The sequence below is a fragment of the Anoplolepis gracilipes genome, chromosome 15 (genome assembly GCF_047496725.1).
Source record: "Anoplolepis gracilipes chromosome 15, ASM4749672v1, whole genome shotgun sequence".
Lineage (NCBI taxonomy): Eukaryota > Metazoa > Arthropoda > Insecta > Hymenoptera > Formicidae > Anoplolepis > Anoplolepis gracilipes.
In genome coordinates, this window is record NC_132984.1 from 3,641,597 (window position 1) to 3,664,031 (window position 22,435).

A 22,435-nucleotide genomic window follows, 5' to 3' on the forward strand; every position below is an offset into this window, starting at 1 on the left:
ATAGGTGTAGGTACTGACTTAAAAGGTAATAACTCTTAAATTTTATATAATAATATAATTCGGTAATAACTTTTAATATTTTCAAATGCAAAAGATATAAATTATTCATTTAAGTCAAATTGTCACGTGTACGCATTTTATAACATAAAATTATCATTTACCAAATATTCAACAAACAGTTCAAATTTTGAATATTGTTTTAGTAGATTTAAATTATATTATATATTGTGTTATTTTTTTATAGATATTTTAAACAATATTCTTTTTAATTTTTTAAAATAAAATAAAGGAGGTCAAAAGTCGTCAATTTTTGCTCTTCGCCTTTCGTCTGATGTTATAAAATTATATAAATATTAATATGATAATAAAAACTTATGACATAATATATATGTGTACAAAGTGATTTTAAATAATTTTAGATGATGATTCTTTACTGCAAAATGTCCACCAAATTTTATTTTTTTAATTTGTTCAAAATTTAAAAAAAAATGATGAAATAATTTTTACTTCCCTTTTTGAAGAAGAGAAAAAGGAAAGGAAAGAATATCTAAGTATATTTATATAAAAAAGTCCCCTTAATTTTTTAGAAAGAATCATCTCCTAAAATTTTTTGTACTTATTTAGAATCATGTTGTATATATAATTTATAACATATAATGTATATATAATTACGATAATATACAAAATATTTAAAATTAAGACTTGCGAAATATTAGGAAAACCATCGAAATTATTAATAACATATGTTTATAAAATGTACACATTTTATTTTCACGGAAAAACTTTCTTAGCTAACATATTTTTAAAATATTATAAATACATATAAAAATTTAGAAAGCTATGCCTAAGTATCTGCATGATATAGATCTATATAAATTGTGTTAAAAATTGTATTTTTTATTAGTCTACATTTAAATCTTGATTCGCATGAACATCTATTTTTTAGAAATAATTTTATAGTAAAGAAGTAATGATTAAAGTCTTTTCTGGAAATTTTCAGGATCATGACCTTGACCGTAAATCATGGCCTTTTCATTTCTAAATGCGCAATTAAATAAATATTTACTGAAATTTGCAAGATCCTGTATTAATATTGTAAAATATACAATAAATTGCAATATGAATAATGCAAAAAGATAACCTTATGTAAAAAAGAAAAATATTAAAATAAGAAATATGCATTTGTGTCATCTGAATATTTAATTGTAAATTGCAATATAATCGAAGTGCGTTACACAATAAAATAATAATCGTATTAGTATATTTTAATTGATTTCCAAAATTGTGCTCCAATAAACAAAAAATAATACATACAACTATTTGGATTCAATATGTAATTTACATTGATTGTAAATTTTAATTTAAAAGATTAAAAATATAAGATCTTTGAAAATCCTTTAAAATCAATTGCATAATATATAATACACACCCTGTGTACAGAATGATTCATAAACTTCAAAAATAATGTATACATTAAAAAAAATAAGTAAAAACTATTAAATAGCTAGTATATAGTTTTTATGTTAGAGAAGATTTTTAAAATGCTAACTTTACTTTCTCGTTGTAAGTATAAATCTGTCGCCTTACGTGATCACACTGTTTGCGCAAAATTGCTCTTTATAACTCGATATATAACACAAATACAGGAAACTATGTATAAATTAATTTTTCTCACAAATGCTTGAGAGTTGCATTGAGTCCAGTGCATTTCATCAGCAATTAGTTGAAGAGTAATATTACAACTTAAGCGAATCGAAATCTTTCCTGGTCTTTTCTTGTCAGCCATAACATTTTTTTGAACATTGTAAATGTCTGTATAATATAGATATTAATATCTATATTACAAGTTGTGTTAAAAATTTCATTTTTTATCAATCTGTGTTTAAATCTTAATTTACAAAAGTTAATTTTTTAAATAATCTTTTAATAAACAAGTAACGATTACAATCTTTTAAAAATTTTTAGGATTATGAGTTTAACAACATATATCTAGACCTCTTTAGGTGTGCAATAAAATAAACATTTATATATTGTATTGCACCATTCTGTATTAATATTATATAAAAATAAATAAATATATAATATATTAAATATATAATAAATTATAGTAAAAAGCAGAATATATATTATAAATTGTAGTAAATAACGCAAAAACATAATCTTAGGCGAAAAAGGAAAAAACAACAGAACAGGAAGTATGCAACTCATTTAAATATTTACTTGCAATGCAATAAGAAGTGCGTTACACAATAGAATAATCGTATCATCATAAATATTTTTAATCCATTTTAAAAATTCACCATTCGTGCTGTATCCGATAAACTTTGATACGACGTACACCATCTTGAATTTAATTGCATTTGTAATCTATTACTGTATTCAATTGCACTATAGTTTAAAAAGTTAAGAAAATAGAGCTCTTTAAATCAATAGCATAATATGTAACACACATACATGTACATATCATGCACGCACACTACGTATTCAGAATTTATAATATTCAGAAATAAATGTACACACTAAAAAAATAAGTAAAAAATATTTAAACATATAGATAGTAGAAATGCTATGGTTTCTGGATTATAGAAGTTTAAACAAAAATGCTAGCTTTACTTCTTTGTTGCAATCCAAACATTTTGAATAACTTCTTCCTAGATCGATGAAAAGATCTAGAAAGAAAATAAAATTCTGTAATTTTCTAATTAAATTCATTAAACTTTTATTTTAATGCTATTTAAAATTTATGCAAATGAATAATGATAATGACAACTTGGAAGAAAAGAATATGAAATAGATTAAAAATTATTCAGATAATGCCTTTTTTCTTGTCTTTATTAACAAAATCAATATCAATACACAGGAAAAAATTACAGTTATACCAGATAACATGGTGCAAATAGCGATGCGAACTTGATTGATAGACTAAAGCAATGTAGGATAAATGAAGAAAACATTTAATAAATGTAAAAATCTTTTTTTAATTTCAAAAATTAAATAAAATCATGTAATATATTTTATAAGTGGAATATTATATTCTATTATTATCTGATAAAATAAATATTTAAATTATATTTCATTTTGAAAATTATCAGGTTTTTGTGACTTACTTTATATAATGAGGTATTATGTATATGTATATAACTTTTTGATGCTTTACAATTTGCAATAGTCTTACATATTATAGTTTCATCAAGAAATACGATTTAAAAATATGTCCTTGAAAAATAATATAAGTATATTAAACCATTGTGTCATCGTATTTTGATCATATTTTGATACGATTTAATATTCAAAATTCCTATTATGTTTATGTGTCCGATAAATGATAATTTTATACCACGTGTGAATGTTAATTTGAATGGACTAAATAATCTATTTCTTATTGAATATTCTATTTTAGAAAATTAACATTTAAGCTTTGAATATCAGTTCTTACACACATATGTATATATATTATTTTATTCCTAAAATAGGAACCAGTTCAGATTCCATATATATTTTAGAAAACTTTCATCAGTAATCGTTCATTGTCATTATACAGGAACCAGCAATTATGTAATGATTTTAGATTTATTTGATCTTATGTATAGCATAAAATGAAAGGAGAACATACAGAACACTTGTAAATCGAGGTAAACATTTAGAAAGATTATCCTCCATTTTCATGTCTTATGCATAGAGACTGATAAGTCAATCATGAGTTTTTATATAATGTCATATTTTAACACTCTTGGCCAATATGTTTTTGCATGACAATTAAATGACAAGTATATTCGAAAAAATAAAGATAAAATATTTAATTGTTAAATTTGTTACTTGAAAAATGTAACAAAATTATTCCTTTTAAGTAATACGCGTAATTTCTCAATCCTGGCTTAAAATATTAATTGATGCGATAAGTAGTTTAACATTTGCTTTAAGAAAATTGTTTTAGCCACTAAATTTACAAAAAAATATTTTACTTTTGTAAATTTTGTTATTATTACTTAATAAAAGAGATATGTATCTTATATCTATCGATATTCTTTTATAATTGCACATATATTTTAGTTATAATCTAAACAAAAAATTCATTTTGCTCTTTAAAATATTTTTTTACACAATATCACGTAAATGTATCATAATCATTGTAGATTAATTGCAGATGTGTATGTATTAAAGTTTGATCATCATATACTATGCTGATTATAACTAAATGTATACTTATATAAGTGACTATACGTTTAATATATATATATATATATATATATATATATATATATATATATATATATATATATATATAATGAAACATTTTTCTGTAAAACTTATATTTTCCGAAATTTTTCAGGGTTTCCATACTTTCTCTTCACCCTGTATATTGTTGTGTCCGTCATGTCTGTGTTGTCCATTTTTTAAAAAATATTGATTGACTCTCAGCTGAGCCGGAAAATCAATATATCGATCGATCTGAAGTCGTCGAAGACGATCGAAAGAGCGTCGCACGAAGACAATTGTTTAGAAAGGGAGAATCTCGTTCTGGATTTCGATCAAGAGAGATTACTAATGAGCATTATAATCATAATCTATATAATTATTATTCTTATAAAGATCGTTGTATATTTAAAGAAGTCTTCCTTTATTACGTATGCGCGAGTGTGAGAAGGGAAGTTGCGTCACGTGCGTTCGGACATAATTTCGATATCGTTCTGCGCATGTAACAGTATATATATATATTGATTGGTTGTTATATAGTTCACATTTTACTTTACAGACAGTATAGCATAGCATATTCTTCTCTCTAATAAGTTGCAGTTATTGTTAGTTTAGTAAAATTATATTTTCGCTAGAATTGTCTGCTTCTATTTTCAAGCATAATTATTAAACTAGACGTGGTAAGTATACATTTTCATTGCTTTCTTTTCAGACTTTTCTTCTTTTTCAGTTCTTGAATAGATTATATAAAAAATCATTCTTGTGTAACGGAATTATATGTGTAACATTAGTAGTTAATATAAATAGCGTATAATAGTATATAACAGCAATGCAAAAAACTGATCCAATTTTATACTAAATCATCGTGAAAAATTCAATTTATATGTTTAATTTTTTTTTTTATGTCTGTCTATATATATATATATGCATGTACCTACATAAATGTATATATTCATATATATTTTATAGTTCTAATTATGTTATTTATTATTCTAAATACATAGAATTTTAAAATCTAGAATTATGATATATCCTTCTAGAATTATTAAAATTTAAAGAAAATGAATAGAAACAAGCAATTCAACTCATATATCAGTGTTGATGCTGAAGAAGAAATCGTTATCTCTGGTATTGCCGGGCGGTTTCCTAATTCTGACAATATAAAAGAATTTCAGGACAATCTTTTTAATAAAATGGATCTTGGTACAAGCGATCATCAACGCTGGACTAACTGTAATAATATCTTTCTCTCAAAATTAAAAATATCTATTTTTAGTAGAAAAATATTTATACGTGTTAAAATATACATCAATCGTAGTTTAGAATTTATATTATTAATACCAATACATCTATAAACGTAATATTAAATTGGAAAAAAATCACAGTTAAAGTTATTAAAACAATTAATACTTTAAAGCACTTATTACTTTGTGCAATTTATTTTTACATAAATCACTTTTTGTTAATATTTTTATAATTTTTTTCTGTTTGTTATTATAATATTACTTTCTGTTTCATATCAAAATAATTGAGATGTATCTCTTTAAGAATATTTTAGTACAATTATTATCAATGACTTAACAATATGAAAAATAATTTTTATTTAAATTATTTTAAATCTTGACAGATATCTATGAAATGCCTCCTCGAATAGGAAAAATCAACAATATACAAAAATTTGACGCAGAATTCTTTAATATATCGGCCGAAGAAGCTCATGTACTTGATCCTGGATGTAGAATGTTACTTGAGCATACTTATGAAGCAATTATTGACGCGGGTGTAAATCCTGCAGAATTACAAGGAACAAACACAAGCGTTGTCACAGCAATAAGTGTTTGTGAATCATATCAAGATTTGATATACGAGAAACCTCACGTATGTGATTCACATTAGTTATTTTAATTTAAAAAAAAATAGATAAAAGAAGCACGCGCTCTTAAAATAGTGTGTGAATATATTAATATATGTATACACATAGAAAGATTGCGATTAATATAAGAAAAATGTTTTTAATAAATGAAATAAAAACTGTAATGGGTAACAGATTGCTGGATTACCCATTCTTGGGTGCAATAAAGCTATAATAGCAAACCAAATTTCTTATTGGCTTGGCGTTACTGGACCATCGTATAACATCGATACTGCATGTAGTTCGAGTCATTTTGCTATGGTTGAAGCTTATAGAATGATTCGATCTGGCGTTTGCGATGCGGCTATTGTTGCTAGTGCAAATTTATGCATCCATCCTTTTGCAACTTATTTGTTTTTTCGTCTGGGTATGTAGAAAACAATATTAAGTGTTCAAGTTGTTGCGTTGTCAAATGGTATATATATTTATTGATACAATTAACAGGATAACATTATTTAATCAATGTTTGTATAGTTATTTTGTGAAATCTAATAGGTTCTGTTTTTGAACGATATAATTAAATCGCTTAGATATATTTATCAAAGTTTTTAAATATTTAGTATATTAATTAAGAAATTGTACGTTTATATGGATTAAAACAAACTACTGATATTGTTTTAGGAGTTTTATCTACTGATGGATACTGTAAACCTTACGATGAAGAAGGTTCTGGTTACATGCGTAGTGATGCAGCTGTAGTAGTATACCTGCAGAAGGCTAAGGATGCAAGAAGAATCTATGCCACTTTTGTTTATGGTAAAACCAACTGCGATGGCTTTAAAGAAGAAGGAATTACTTTTCCATCACTTGACAAGCAAAAAATGTTATTGGAAGAATTTTACGAAGACTGTGGTATTTCGCCTCTTGAGCTGTCTTACATGGAGGCTCACGCAACTGGTACTTCAGCTGGAGATCCTGTAGAACTTCGAGCCATCGATGAAGCTTTATGCGCTAAAAGAGACGCTCCTCTGTTATTGGGTTCAGTTAAGTCAAACATTGGACATACTGAACCCGTTAGCGGCCATTGTCAAATTGCAAAAGTAAGTTTACAACAAAATATAATAAAATTAATACAATTGTATGGTCTAATGTTACATGTAAGTTTATGCGAATATTTTTTATTTGAATGTTATTTTTGATTATTATAGTTATAGAATTTGCAAGATATTATTGCTATTATAAAAATGTATTTATTGTATAAAGATTTTAATAGCGATGGAAACTGGTATAATTGCGCCTACTATACATTTTAAACGTCCACGAAAAGATATGACAGCTATCATTGAAGGAAGAGTAAAAATAATCACTGAAAAGACAGAATGCAAGGGTGGTTATATTGGTATTAATTCCTTTGGATTTGGCGGTGCTAATTGCCACGTATTATTGAAATCAAATCCAAAAATTAAAATTAATAATAGAGCAGACGATGATTTACCTAGACTTGTAGTTACATCTGGACGTACAGAGGAAGGAGTTAAAATTATCTTAGATGATGTAAGTACACATTACAATTTCAATAATAATAATTTATGAGGTTCTTAAATAAAACTGATAACGTTGAAAGAAAGGCAATACAATTAAACAAAGCTCTTAAATATTCAGTGTCAGTTATGCAAATTGTAATAAGTATACTTTTACTCAATACTCTTAAAAGGTTTGTTTATTTATATTGTTTGCATTAAAACTGTATTGCTAAAAATGGTTCAAAAATTGACCAAAATGTCCAATTAAACATGTTTTTCATTTCTTGAAGAATCTTAAGTTTTTATTTACGTCTTTACTCCGGCGCTTTGCTCATTTTGCTTTTTTTCTGATTTGATTAACATTAAAATTTATTTCATTAATAATCTAATCTTTCTTATATAATATTACTTTAGTTTATTTACGAATTAAGCCCTTGTAAAAAAAAAGATAAAAAAATAATAACAATTATGTACATAAATAAACACAAACATATACATTAAATACAAAATTATAATATATTATAATAAAAATAAAAATAAGCAAAAGTTACACAATATAACACTTATATATTGCGTTATAAAATAGTAATAATATAGTAGTATAAATAAAATATGTAAATATTAAATAAGTAATGTAAAGTAATGCAAATAACTTTTAATACCTTTAATTATGCAGGCCTGTGTTATTGTATTTAAAAAAATTTATATCAATATTCAGTGTGTATTATTTATAAAAATCGATTGAAACCCTATCATTTATTCTTGAACACTATATATTTTTGACAGTTAAATATCTAGAAATTATGAGGTTTTATAGAAAAATGTTTCAAATCAATTTTTTATACAGAATATTGTAAGGAATCAAATTATTAAAGAAAAAAAAAAAAGATACAGTCGAGTGTAAAAAATATGCCAAAAAATATCTCATAAACTATTTAATTTTTAGTCTTTTATTATACTTTTTATAACTTTTTACGCCAAATATTGCAAAAAAGATTTATATAAAAAAATTAAAATAATTTTAAAAACTGAATTAACTTTTATGTAATCTTAAGTACTTAAGGTCAAACTAATACTAAACTTATGTTCTTTTCAAAATCACAAAACTTTAGTAAGAAACATTTTTCAATAGAGAGATTCTCTAAGATAATTTTGTTTAACTTCCGGAATATTGGTATTAACGATAAAATATTATAAAATAATTGTTATATAGTAATTAGTAATAATATGTTTACAGGTACACAATCGGTCGATAGATGTAGAATATATCTCTTTACTACATCGTATTCATAGCGACAATATAAAAGGTCATCCGTACAGAGGATATATAATTGCTGGATCTAAACTGTCTGATAACGCAATAATTAAAATGGAACGCAATATACATACAAAAAGACCGATTTGCTTCATATTCTCTGGAATTGGATCTCATTGTCAGTGTTTTAACATGGGTAAGTAAATTTATTAAATATAATAATTTGATTTTGAATTTGAACTAAAAAATATAGTAATAATACTGTTGGAATCCTGATGGAAATAGCTTTGCAACAATTTACATATTTCTATAGTTAAAAAGTAAAATATTAAACAACAAACCATAACTTTTTGTAAATTTGTGAAAATTGTAGAAATTCATAATTAGTTGTAAAAAAATATTTAATTTTTTTACCTTTATGTGAGACATGCTATTTATATTATCTACAGTCGTTTTCAAGTTTTTTTCGTAAATTCAATATTACAATTTCTATAAAGCCTGCAAAATGCGACTAATAATATTGTATAACAACTACTTATATCAGTTTAATTTTTAATATAATCCCCACACAAAAAATTTAAATATATAAAACTGATTTTGGAAAATTGGACAGATAAATATGTTTAAATGAATAATAAAATTAAAAAAATTAAATTTTTTACGACTAAAATATATAATGTAGTTATATATAATCACAACTTTCTACGTAAATTTATAAAAACTTATAAACATGATTTGACATAAAAATTACGTAGAAATAATTTAAAAGGTTGTAATGGTATTATTAAAAATTGTAGTTTTTGCAATTATAATTTTTTCGTGAAAAATTAAAAAATTATTTCCACTAAGGAAGCAAGTGTAAAATTAAGAAATTTTTAGATATTTTATTTATCTTTAAATCCATTATGTAAAAATATTATAATTTGTTAAAAAATATTATTTGAAGCAACGCGCCTATTAACAATATTATGGAATAATATATTCTTTTAAAATATTGATAGGTCAAGTTTTAATGAAGTTTCCAGTATTTGCAAAAGCAATCCACAAATGCGATACTGTTTTAAGACCTCATAATATATTTGTCACCGATATTTTAATAAATCAAGACAAACATATTCTCGACAACGTAGTTAACTTATTTGTAGGCCTCACTGGACTACAGGTAAACATATATGAATAAATAAAATATACTGTATATATAAGTGGTAAAATTTTTTTTAATTATCTAATTTTTATGAAGTTCTTTATCTTTAAAGATAAAAAAAGCTAAAATTGAGAAAAGTTTTTCAGATATATATAATTATTTGTAGAAAGTTAAATTTGCAATAATTTATAATATTATTTTATTTAAGAGATAAATATAGAAAGTTGGAATACATAAAAAATTATTATATATATTATGTATTGCAGATTGGAATAGTTGATCTTTTAACAAGCATTGGTATCACTCCTGATATTATAATGGGTCATTCCATTGGCGAATTGATTTGTGGATATGTCGATGGGTGTTTGACGGCCGAAGAAACGATCACGTTGGCATATTATGCCGGCTTAGCGTTTTTTAAGTCAAAAATAGTAGATGGTTTAATGGCTGAAATTAATCTTGATTTCGAAACTTTGAAGAATATATGTCCATCGGATATTGATATAGCTTGTTACAATAGTTTACATAATTTTGTTGTGAGTGGCCCAACAAACTCAGTAAGAACATTCATCGCTAAACTACAGGTTTGTAAACGCTTAAATAGTATAAATAGAAAAATTTATTTATTCCTATAATTATATTGAATTAATTAAACGATAAAATTTATTTTTATTCAGACTGAAAACATTTCTGTAAAAGAAATTGCCTGTGGACATATACCTTTCCATAGTCGTTACGTCGAGCCTGCAAGAGTTAAACTTTTGGAATATTTGAATCAAATATTGCCACACAAAGCGTCTCCAAGCTCAAAGTGGTTGAATGTGCTTAATGGCTCTTATGGACGGTTTAACTCATCTCTACAGTCATTTTTAGCAAAATATTATACAAACGTTCTGCTAGCCCCGGTTTTATTCTCAGAAACTATAAGTTTTATTTCAAATGATGCAGTGACAATTGAGATAGCGCCACACGACATTTTACAACATATTCTCAATAATTCTTTAAAGACAACAGTGACAAATATCGCGTTATACAAATTCTCTCACAAACCGAATATTGAAATATTTTTACACGGAATTGGGAAACTTTATAATGCAGGATTACAACCACAGATCGCAAATTTGTATCCGAAAGTTAAGTTTCCTGTAAGTCGTAATACACCGATGATTTCCCCTCTTATAAGGTAAATTCTGTTTAACATAATACAAGTTTTTTTAGTGTAAAAAAGCAAAAAATAATAGAATTTCAAAAAGTAGAAAATTAAATTGCATTATTTTAATTAACGACAGTAAATGCATGGCTAGCGTTCTTAAATGTTGCTGGATTATTGGCATTTTATAGATGGGATCATTCTAAAGAGTGGTATACATACCTATATGTTGGACAAAGAAAACTTGATGTTCGAAAAGTAATTGTTTCTGTTAATTTATAGAATTTATTTATTAATTAGTTAATTATAGAATTTTAAAAAGTAGAAAATTAAATTGCATTATTTTTAATTGTTTAAAATGATAAAAAAACACGAACTAATGTTTTGTATATTATCGAATTAATGAAATGTTTTACAGATGGGATCATTACAAAAATTGGTATGTATTTCGTTTTACCGGACAAAGAAAACTTACCAAAGGTGTAGTAGTTGTTACTATTGATTTATTAGATGAAGAATTTATGTATATGACCGGACATATCATTAATGGAAAAACTCTATTACCGGCTACAGGATATCTTTTACTTATATGGCAGATGATTAGTTGGTTGAAAAAAATAAATTATCTCGATATTGCAATTGTATTTGAAAATGTCAATTTTCTACGTTCTACGATTTTGCCAAAACAAAATCAAGTTAATTTAACTCTTATGCTTCAGAAAGGTTAGTAATTTGTACAATTAAAATAATTTTGCTAATTATATATATATATATATATATATATATATATATATATATAAAAGTGCAAAAGTTTTACATAAAATATAAATAAACAAAAAAATGTAGTTGAGAAAAATAAATTAAATCTTAATAAATAAAGCAGTTCGTTAATAAAACAGTAGATTTAGCAGAAAGATTATACTACTATTTAATTTTAATTTTTATTATTTTAGTTAATGTTTTGCTTTAATTTTTTTCTGACAAACTTAATATATTTATGCTATTATTTTGTTATATTACATACGGTAGGTCCTACATTAAAATTGTTGCTTTTACTCTTTTAAACTAATCAGTGAAAATTGTACTGATTAAAACAGCAATAAGATTTAATCAAAAATTTGTAAGTATTCCATTGATCTTCAATGAAAGTTCTTACATTTTATTTTTTTGTCTTATTTGTCACTGCTTATGACTAAGATTTTATTGAAAAGTTATTATTAATTCATTATTATTAATTCTTCTCATTGCCAGTGAAATATAAGTTTTCAATATATTATACTAAAATTTTTTTTACAAATAATACACTAATAATACACTAATTCTTTTTATTATATACTTTAATACATAATATATATATATATTTTATAAAATATTTATAATAAATATTCTGCAGAATTTGTTTTCGATACATTTAATTATCTAAATAAAATTGTATATCCAAATTTCAGAAAAATTAAATCATGTAATGGGACATCTCACATTTTGAAGAGTTTAGTGTAAAATCTAGAAAGATTGCGATTTATAGATTTTGTAATTCACTGATACTGTTACGGAAAGTATTGGTTTAAGTGTTTGATGAAAATGTGTATTACATCTGCCGTATACTTAATCATTAATGTTGCAAATATTTTTATTTATTTTTATTATTTACTGCAAATTGTATGCATAATTAGTGTTAATTATTTTTTTTCATGGTAGAAAATTGGTTAATTCATTCCTTAGAATCTCATTATAGAACAAAGTATAAATTCATTTTTCTAAAATATATTTAAGAGAAATTAATAATTGATATAATATTCTTATAGAGAGTGGGAAATTCGAAATAATTGAAGGAGACAATGCTGTTGTTACTGGAACAGTACGAACTCCCGTTAATATTGATGATGAGAAAATATGTACTACAGTTATTGATCGAAATGACAATGACAAAGAAGAGATGACTACGAAAGATATCTATAAAGAATTGAAACTTCGTGGTTATCAATATACCGGCGAATTTCGTGGATTAAAAAGCGCTTCAATCACGGGAAAGAATGGTCATATCGCCTGGACTGACAACTGGGTAACATTTATGGACAGCATGTTACAGATGATGATTTTAGGGCAGAATTCGAGAAGTCTCTTTGTACCAACAAGAATTCGTAAAGTAGTAATCGATCCAAAATCTCATATAAAATATATTGAAAGACTTTCAAATGAAGAAAAACGTAAGTTAACAGTATTATAAATAGGCACAATATTTAGACAAAAATTATTTTCCGGAAAATATGTTTAATATGTTATTATGTTATATTGCAGAAGTCTTAGTACAAAATTATGAGCATTTAGATGTTTTGATATCTGGAGGAATAGAAATATACGACGTCATAGCTACACCTATACGTCGCCGACAAAATGTACTCAACCCCGTTCTTGAAGAATGCAAGTTTGTTGCTCATCGAGATCTAAATCTGATGTCTTTGCAAGATGCAATAAGAATGTCGGTGCACATTGCGCTTGAGTGTTATAATATGATAAACGTAAAAATTATCGAATTTATCGAGGATTGCGATCAAGTAATGACAGAGAATTTAAATTGTTTATTTGTGAATACAATTATAGATGAACTACCACAAATTCAGTCTAATATAAAACTGGTCACAACACACGAGCAGTTCAAAGATATTGCTTTGCCTGACAACGTTACTGTAACAAAATTTAGTAAACTGACTAAAAATGAAAATTGTTTGATGATTATGGGTTTTGGAATTTTAACTAAAAATAGAAACGAACTATATGATCAATTGTTGTCTGTCATAATGCCGAAAGGATTTCTTCTGACATTGGAAGAGTTGGATGCTGTTTACGATTACTCATGTCTCGATAAATATGAATTAAAAGTAATTTTGGAGAAACGCACCAATAATAAGACAATTATATTATTAAGAAAAATACAAGATATTAAGGGAAATCAGCAGATTGTGCACGTGAACAATTATGAATTCTCGTGGATAGATAAACTTCAATCACTTATGAACGTAGAAAACGAGGCTACAAATACGATTATAGTCGTTGCAGAAGGAGACTTCGAATGCGGGCTAATCGGTCTTGTGAATTGTTTGCAAAAAGAACCGGGCGGTGAAATGATTAGAGGTGTATTTATTCAGGATAAGGATGTGCCTGCTTTTTCATTGCAAGACTCGTTATACATGAAACAGTTACAACTGGATATACCCATCAATGTTATACGTTCCGGTAACATTTGGGGATCTTACAGGCATTTTTCATTACCATTACTAGAACCAAAACTCGTAGAGTGTGCTTATGTTTCTCAAATGGTACGTTAAGATGATTCAATATTAAAAAAAATTGAAATAATGCTTTGTGTCACTTTTTATTCATAAATTAAGTATATATATATATATATATATATATATAATTTATTTTAATAGAATTAATATAATTTGTTATCATTATATATTTTAGGTGCAGGGTGATATAAGTACTCTTTGTTGGGTGCAAAAACCTTTTGTTAACGATGATCAGATAAGAATAGTCTATGCGTCTATCAATTTTAAAGATATTATGATAGCTAGCGGTAGAATTTTCTTCGAATCAATCACAAAAGAACGATTTACTGATTCTTTAATTGGACTCGAATTTGTTGGTTTTAATAAAAATGGACAAAGAATAATGGGAATGTGTGTAACTGGGTAAGATAGTGATACATAATTTTAACTAATATTGTATTCTTAGTAAATAAACTGTTTAAAATAAATTTTTTATGTTTAAATTGGAATTATTTATTATAATATAAGAAACAAAAAATTCTTTTTATATTCTTCTCTTTATTTTTATATACAAAATTTATGTACAAATATTATTTAAAATAAAGATGTCTTTAACTTAATTTTAACATAATACATTTACATAATTTTTTAAATAACTATTTTTAGAGGAATTGCAAATATTCAGGTATTTGACGAATATTCCAATTGGATCATACCTGATGAGTGGACGATGGAAGATGCCGCGACGGTTCCTTGTGCATATATTACGAGTTATTACGCTTTGTATTTGAAAGGTAAAATGAAGGAAGGCGACAAAGTGTTAATTCATTCTGGTACGGGAGGCGTTGGTCAAGCAGCGATTTATCTTGCCCTTCACGAAGGTTGCGAAGTGTTTACAACGGTTGGAAGTGTCGAAAAACGACACTTTATAAGAGAGACGTTTCCCTCTATTCCCGAAGATCATATCGGAAACTCTCGAGACACGAGTTTTGAACAAATGATTATTCAGAAGACGGGAGGTCGGGGAGTGGATATCGTATTGAATTCTTTAGCTGAAGAGAAACTGCAATCATCCATCCGTTGCTTAGCAAAGGGTGGACGTTTCCTAGAAATTGGAAAGTTTGATATGATTTCCAATACTCCTTTAGAAATATTTGCATTTTCTAAAGGCATTACTTTTCACGGCATTTTATTAGATAAATTATTTTTTGCAAAATTAAGTAATAAAGAGAAACAAAATAACAGAAGAATAAAGCAAATGTTGTCCAACCTATTACCAGATGGTATAAAAAATGGCGCTGTCAAACCGTTATGCAGAAAAGTCTTTGAACGAGATGAAATTGAAGCTGCGTTTAGATATATGTCTGCTGGAAAGCATATTGGCAAGGTATGATCAATTTTTATTACACTTACAATAATAAGAGTAATTAATTACTGTCGAGCTATCGGCAAAATGTTGTGGCTAAACGAATTGGTTGGCAGTCGGGAACGTAAGCAAATAAAACTCCCTACAATAAAATATTTTGCAATTTTTTGCAATACATATTTATTAAATTTTTTATTATACTTTTTATCCAAGATTAGGGACTGATTTGTCGTTATTAATTTTAAAAATAAAATTGGAAAATATAATTCATCGTAGTCAGAAATTGCAATCTAACTATCTCAATAACTGGTTACCAATCCCAAATGCTGTGTTGACAAATATAACCTATAAATAATAAACTTTCATGTATCATTCAATGCTTAAATCATTATCCGAAAAAAGTTTATGAAAGCTTCAAGCTTTTGGAAATTTTTTTCAAATATTAAATATATAATACTCTATCTGATCTCCATTTTACTTCCCTTTCTTATACATTTTTCTTTTATTTCTAAATTATATTTTCTTTTCTTTTTTCTAAATTCTGTGACTATTTATTTATTAATATTCAAATTTGATATCGTTCAAAATCTTTTTTAAATATTTTTTAAAACTCTTTTTATAATTTTTTCTATCTCTTTCTTTCCTAAAGTTACTACATTGTTTGTGTATCCGAGCAATCAAAAGTTGCAACTTTTTAATGTAACGCCATCGATTTGACTTTATCTTATTTTTATTTTCACATCTAAATTAAATATTGTAAACAATCGAACTTTTAGACATTTGAATTGTTGTTTTTGTCACTTTAAAATTTCCGTTGCCATTCATTTCCACTGTGCATTTTGTTTTTTTATGTAATTATATTGTTTTTAGCAGTTTTTTATTTTTCTTTTTCTACAAGATTTTCTTACTTTTCATAAAATTTAGACTAAAAAGAATTAAAAATATTTTTTTGCATATCGTATTCTGTTAATTATGCTATAATATACAAGTTATTCATATTGTGCTTCTTTTTCTTCCATACTAATCTGCATTTTCGGCAATATCCTTTTGCTTTTCATCTTTCTCGTCAATTTCTTTGTCAATATCAGCTGTTAATGTAACTATGTTATACGCAAATTACATTATTTGTACATTAATGTATATAATACAAAACACTTTTATAATTTTTTATTTTATTTTATCTCTTTTTATATGTAGGGGAATGTGGATTAGAACGGCCAAGGTAAGCATTGAGCAAATTTTCAACATATTAAAAAAAATAAATCGATCTTTTTTTTACTAAAAATATTCTTTGGAATATCCACTGTAAGAAAAAACACAAGTTTATTATAAAATAATAGTTTAAATAGACGAGATTATTGATTTAGTAAAAATCTAGATTTTCATGATATGCTTTTTATGCAAGGTATAATAGACTACATCCAAAACTTGTTTATTTCATTAACATTGATGTTTAAAACTTCTTAAAAGTTGTATATTATAATATGATATATAGAATATAAAAATATAGATTTGTATTTTTAAATAATAACTATAAATTAATAAATAAAAACAATTCTCTTGTTATAATAAATGTTTCTCTCTTTAAAATACGAAAAAATATTCTTTAATGTAATAATTTGTGGTATCAATTTTGAAAGACAGCATCTATGTATACTCTTTTTCTTTCTCTAGTATAAAAATAAAAAGTACAACATTTCGTGGGATAATATCTCATTAAGCCTCAAAACGTATTTATTTACTTTTGATCATATAAAAAATTATAATTAATCAATATTTACATAGACACAGTATGAAATTAATAAGAAAAAATCATTTTCAAACATAAATGTATCTACGGTAATAAAAAATAGAATTTTATCATTGTTTGTAAATATATCGAAGAATTACAACTAAGTCGCGGAGAGCACAGCAAATGCATTAAATAATTTATAACAACTTTCAACTAAAAATATTGCGACCACTGATAACAGCACGCAGAAAGAGACATCTAATAGCAATAATTGCAACATATTTCATGACACGGTAGCATCTCTGTAAAAAGATATCGACTCTGCACCATTGTATCCCGCGATGCCGTTCTACCCCACGTTCCCCTATATTGGAGCAATTATTCGCTTTAATTATAATCGCGCTTTTTATTTGCTTAGAAAGAAGGATTTTTGAAAATTCTTCTTTTTTTTATCAATTTTTAAATTTTGTATTACTTCTTTATCGTATAATTACACTTCATTTGACAGTTCCATTTTATTCATAAAGAATCTCTATCTATAATTTTTATTTTCTTGAACAACTTTTTGCCTTTTATGTTTTTTCTCATCTTTCTTCTTTTCCTCAATATTTTAAATATATATTATGTCCAATTCCCTTCAATTTATTGATTTTATATAAAATTAATATTATTTGTAGATAATAATAAAAATTCATAAAGAAGATGAATCCTTGGATACCCCTATACTCGCACGTCCCCAGTACTACTGCCTGCAAGACAAATGCTACATCGTTTTAGGTGGTTTAGGTGGTTTCGGTCTAGAATTAATTGACTGGTTAATTAAACGAGGTGCAAAAAATCTAATAGTAACTTCGCGAACTGGGATAAAAAATGGTTATCAGCGCTCAAGAATAACATTATGGCAATCTTATGGTGTGAATATACAAATTGTTACAACGGCTGATACTTCAAAATACGAAGACTGTAAATCTATATTAAAATTTGCCGAAGAACAAGGTCCTGTGGATGCTATATTCAATCTCGCAGTTGTGTTAAAAGATAATATATTCAAGAATCAGTCCCCACAAGCATTCGAAGATTCCTTTGTGTCAAAGGCATGGATGACAAAACAGATGGACAAATTATCGAGAACAATTTGCCCTCAACTTCGACATTTTGTCGTTTTCTCTTCCGTTTCATGCGGACGAGGTAATGCAGGCCAAACAAATTATGGAATGGCAAATTCCGTGATGGAAAGAATTTGTGAAAGAAGAATGGAAGAAGGTTTACATGGCTTAGCTATACAATGGGGCGCTATTGGTGACGTTGGGCTTGTCGCAGATATGCAAGAAGACAACAAAGAACTTGTTATCGGAGGTACATTGCAACAAAGTATATCTTCTTGCTTGGACACATTAGAAGTATTCTTGCTACAAAATCGACCAATTGTAAGCAGCATGATTGTTGCTGAGAAAAGAAAAGGCTCTGGTACAGCAACCAATCCACTTGAAGCGGTTGCAAATATTATGGGTGAGTTTCTAAGCAACTATAATATTATGTTAAAAAATTCGTAAAACATCAATACAACTTTTATTTAATAATATTATTAAAAATATATTATAATGAAATAATCGATTGTATTAAAGACAATGTAAGAAATATTAATTTCAATCATTTTTATATTGCTATTTAAGATAAAATATGTTCTGGTTAAAATTACATATCTAAATATTTAATTCTTTCTCTAATTTATAATATAGGATTGAAAAATCCACACTTAGCAGCGCCAAACATTTCACTGGCTGAATTAGGCATGGATTCAATGATGGCAGTGGAAATTAAACAAACGTTGGAGAGAGAATTTGATATTTTATTGACAGCTCAAGATATCCGAAATCTTACCATTGCAAAACTCAGAGAAATGACAAATATAACCGAACAAGAAAAGATATCCGACGCCATTGAGGACGATACAAACGATTTGAATGGTTTAAAAATATTAATTCGAAAACTTAACAATTCAGACTTGAGTCCAGATATTTATATGGAATTCTCGACAAAAAAGGAAGTTGCTGGAAGCAAAATATTCTTTATACCAGGAATTGACGGCTGTGCAAGCGTATACAAACTGATAGAATCGAAAATTAAATCCTCGGTCATATGTTTGCAACACGGCGCACTTAATATACCGGGTTTTACTCGTTCAATAATGAAATCAGCAGAATATCTTTTGCCTGTACGATGTTACAAGATAATTTATTTGAAAAATTTATTTTATTATTAAACTGCTATTTAAATAAAAAAAATATTTGATTATACATATACATATGCGCGTGCACGCATGCATGTTTTTTTTATGTACTGTCTCATATTTTTGTTTTTTTTTCTAGCATGTATTGGAAAAAATGCAAAGCCAAAAAGAATTTTTAATTGTGGGTTATTCATTCGGATCTTTAATCGCCATTGAATTAGCAAGATTATTAGAAGCTAAGAATTTCTCTGGACGTTTAATACTTATAGATGGAGCTCCTGATCAAATGAAATATTTGATTGAAAAATTTCTTTCTTATACTTCAGAACAGGAGTTACAAAATATTATTTTATTTCATTTAATAGAAATGAACCTCGGCTGTAATATAGAAATGGTTAGTTAATTATTAAAATTGACTTATGGTTTTCTTTTTGTTACAAAAGTGATTTAGCTGTTTTTATATATGGTTTACAAAAGAAAGGAGTATATATGTAAGAAAAATCGTTAGTAAATGTTAAAATGATAAATTAAATTTTTTATTATTTTATGTTATTTAATCTAAATTATAAAAGATTGTCAAGTTTTTAAAATATTTTTTTGAATAATCAAAAATAATAATAACAATATGTATGAGAGGGCTATTCCATATATGTATGTATGGAAGTTATATGATAATAACAATAATTAAAATAAAATATTAATTAATTAAACATATATATATATATATATATATATATATATATATAAAATGAATATTGAATTATAGTACAGTAATTTCAAGTAATAATTAATAAAATAAATAATTTGACTTATATAGGTAGAAAATCCAGAAGAATTAACTACTTGATAGTAAAAATACGGATACATGCAATACTCCTAATACGCTAAAATGCAGTATATTGTTGTCTCAGTTTGAAATACAGAAAGAGATTGTTTTTTTATACAGATTATTTATTGTGAATAATATAATACTATTATTTACAGCCTCTGTTAGAGTTGAATAACTGTAGTACATGGGAGGAGAAATTAGAACTACTCTCTGTCCACTTTTCAAAGGAGCTCAATCTTTCGGAGATAACTATTGAAAATCAGAAACTTTTATCTTCAACGGTTTACGATCATATAAAGGCTATACAAGATTATAATATAACATCATTGCCACATCTTAAATCATCTATAACACTATTGAAACCCACATTTACGTTAATTTTTCCTGAAGAAGATTATGGTTTACAAAAGGTAAATTTGGCTAGAGTCGTAATATTTTTTACACTAGTATATCATTTTTAAAACCATTTTTATAAGAGAATACTTTCAGATTACCGAAAGTGCAGTACAAATTCATTATGTGGAAGGTACTCACATTACAATGATGGATAATGAAAAGATAGCATCATTTATTAACGAAGCATTGTAAATTACAAAATATAATAATACATTATTAATTACATTAAGAAAATGGCGATAGGAGCAATAAATTTTCTAAACAATCAGTGAATTAGTTAATACAAGTTATTTAATAAATTACATTAAAAAATAAAACAAGTTTTATTATTATGTAAACGTTTGCGCACACACATCAATTAGAGTAAGTTTGTTATAAAATGTATTAAAATAAAAACTTGCGTTTTATTTTTTAATGTAATTTATTAAATGATTTTTATTAACTAATTCATTAATTGTTTAGAAAATTTGTTGCTTCTATTGCCATTTTCTTAATGTAATTTAGAATTTAAGACGCGGTTATAACACATTAAATGAATATTTCAAATATAATTACATTAAATAAATTATTAAAATAAGGTAAACATTATTAAAACGCATAAATTTACATATTTTAGTTTTATAATTAATTTTTCCTGGTTTATGTTATGTTTTCGTATAACAAACTTGAAACGTAAACAAATTCTTAAACTTGAACGCATATACAAGTTCTTAAGTAAAATTTATCTTCCCAAGAGGATTTTTGCAATAGAATGATTTAAATCAAATTCACAGCTTGAAAATTTTTTTAACTGATTAAATGGTTATTAATGAATATCAAGAATTTAATTTTTAATTTACATGAAAGATAGAAATTAAAATTTTATCAGATAATTATATTAAAGTGTAGAGAGAATTATGTAGAAAAATTTATATAATTATTGTAAAATTTATTTTTATCTTCCATATTATCTTTTAGAAATAAAAATATAATAAAACAATTTGGTTTATTATTTGATTTTTTTATATATATTTATTTATATATATATATATATATATATATATATATATATATATATATATATATACCTAGGCCATAGATTAGCATTACCGATTACATTCTTCACTGCAAGCCAAAGATTACTGTTGATTTATTCTACTATATAAATCCTATTTTATACTAAATCGATAAATATCAACATATGCATTTGAAGTGACAAAGATGATTATTCAAGATCAGAGATAGAAGGATGAAAAGATAAACAACACGCAAACGTAGTGGAAGAAATAATGTACATAAGTACCACCGTGTACATGTATTGTATGAAATCGAATAAAGAGTTATTTATGGCTTAAACTTGTTAGATTTATTATATATTAGATATTAGAATTCATTTAGATTGGTATTTTTAAATGCACCGGCAGAACTGCTCCCCTATTCTCCCAAATCGTTATAGAGTTGCACGGACTATATGCACGACTTTAATTGGGCAAAACCGATAATACTACATTGTGAA

At 25.8% G+C, this 22,435-nt stretch overlaps 1 protein-coding gene across 2 annotated transcripts; it reads left to right on the plus strand.

Moving 5' to 3' along the window:
• Positions 1-4,722: 4,722 nt before the first annotated feature.
• On the plus strand, positions 4,723-21,321 carry LOC140673922 (fatty acid synthase-like). 2 transcript variants are annotated; one of them, XM_072907178.1, is made up of 20 exons: positions 4,723-4,874; positions 5,235-5,427; positions 5,822-6,072; positions 6,242-6,473; positions 6,728-7,146; positions 7,310-7,600; positions 8,807-9,020; positions 9,826-9,986; positions 10,235-10,552; positions 10,646-11,151; positions 11,537-11,841; positions 12,924-13,325; positions 13,417-14,435; positions 14,584-14,810; positions 15,054-15,774; positions 18,163-18,994; positions 19,225-19,700; positions 19,855-20,109; positions 20,700-20,954; positions 21,034-21,321. In XM_072907178.1, exons 2-20 carry the CDS (start codon positions 5,256-5,258, stop codon positions 21,130-21,132), a joined length of 7,155 nt encoding a protein of 2,384 aa, XP_072763279.1. In that variant the 5' UTR covers positions 4,723-4,874; positions 5,235-5,255; the 3' UTR covers positions 21,133-21,321. The 2 variants fall into 2 exon arrangements, with proteins under 2 accessions (XP_072763279.1, XP_072763280.1); XM_072907179.1 differs by lacking the exon at positions 5,235-5,427 and having other exon boundaries at positions 4,736-4,874.
• The last annotated feature ends 1,114 nt before the right edge of the window (positions 21,322-22,435 follow it).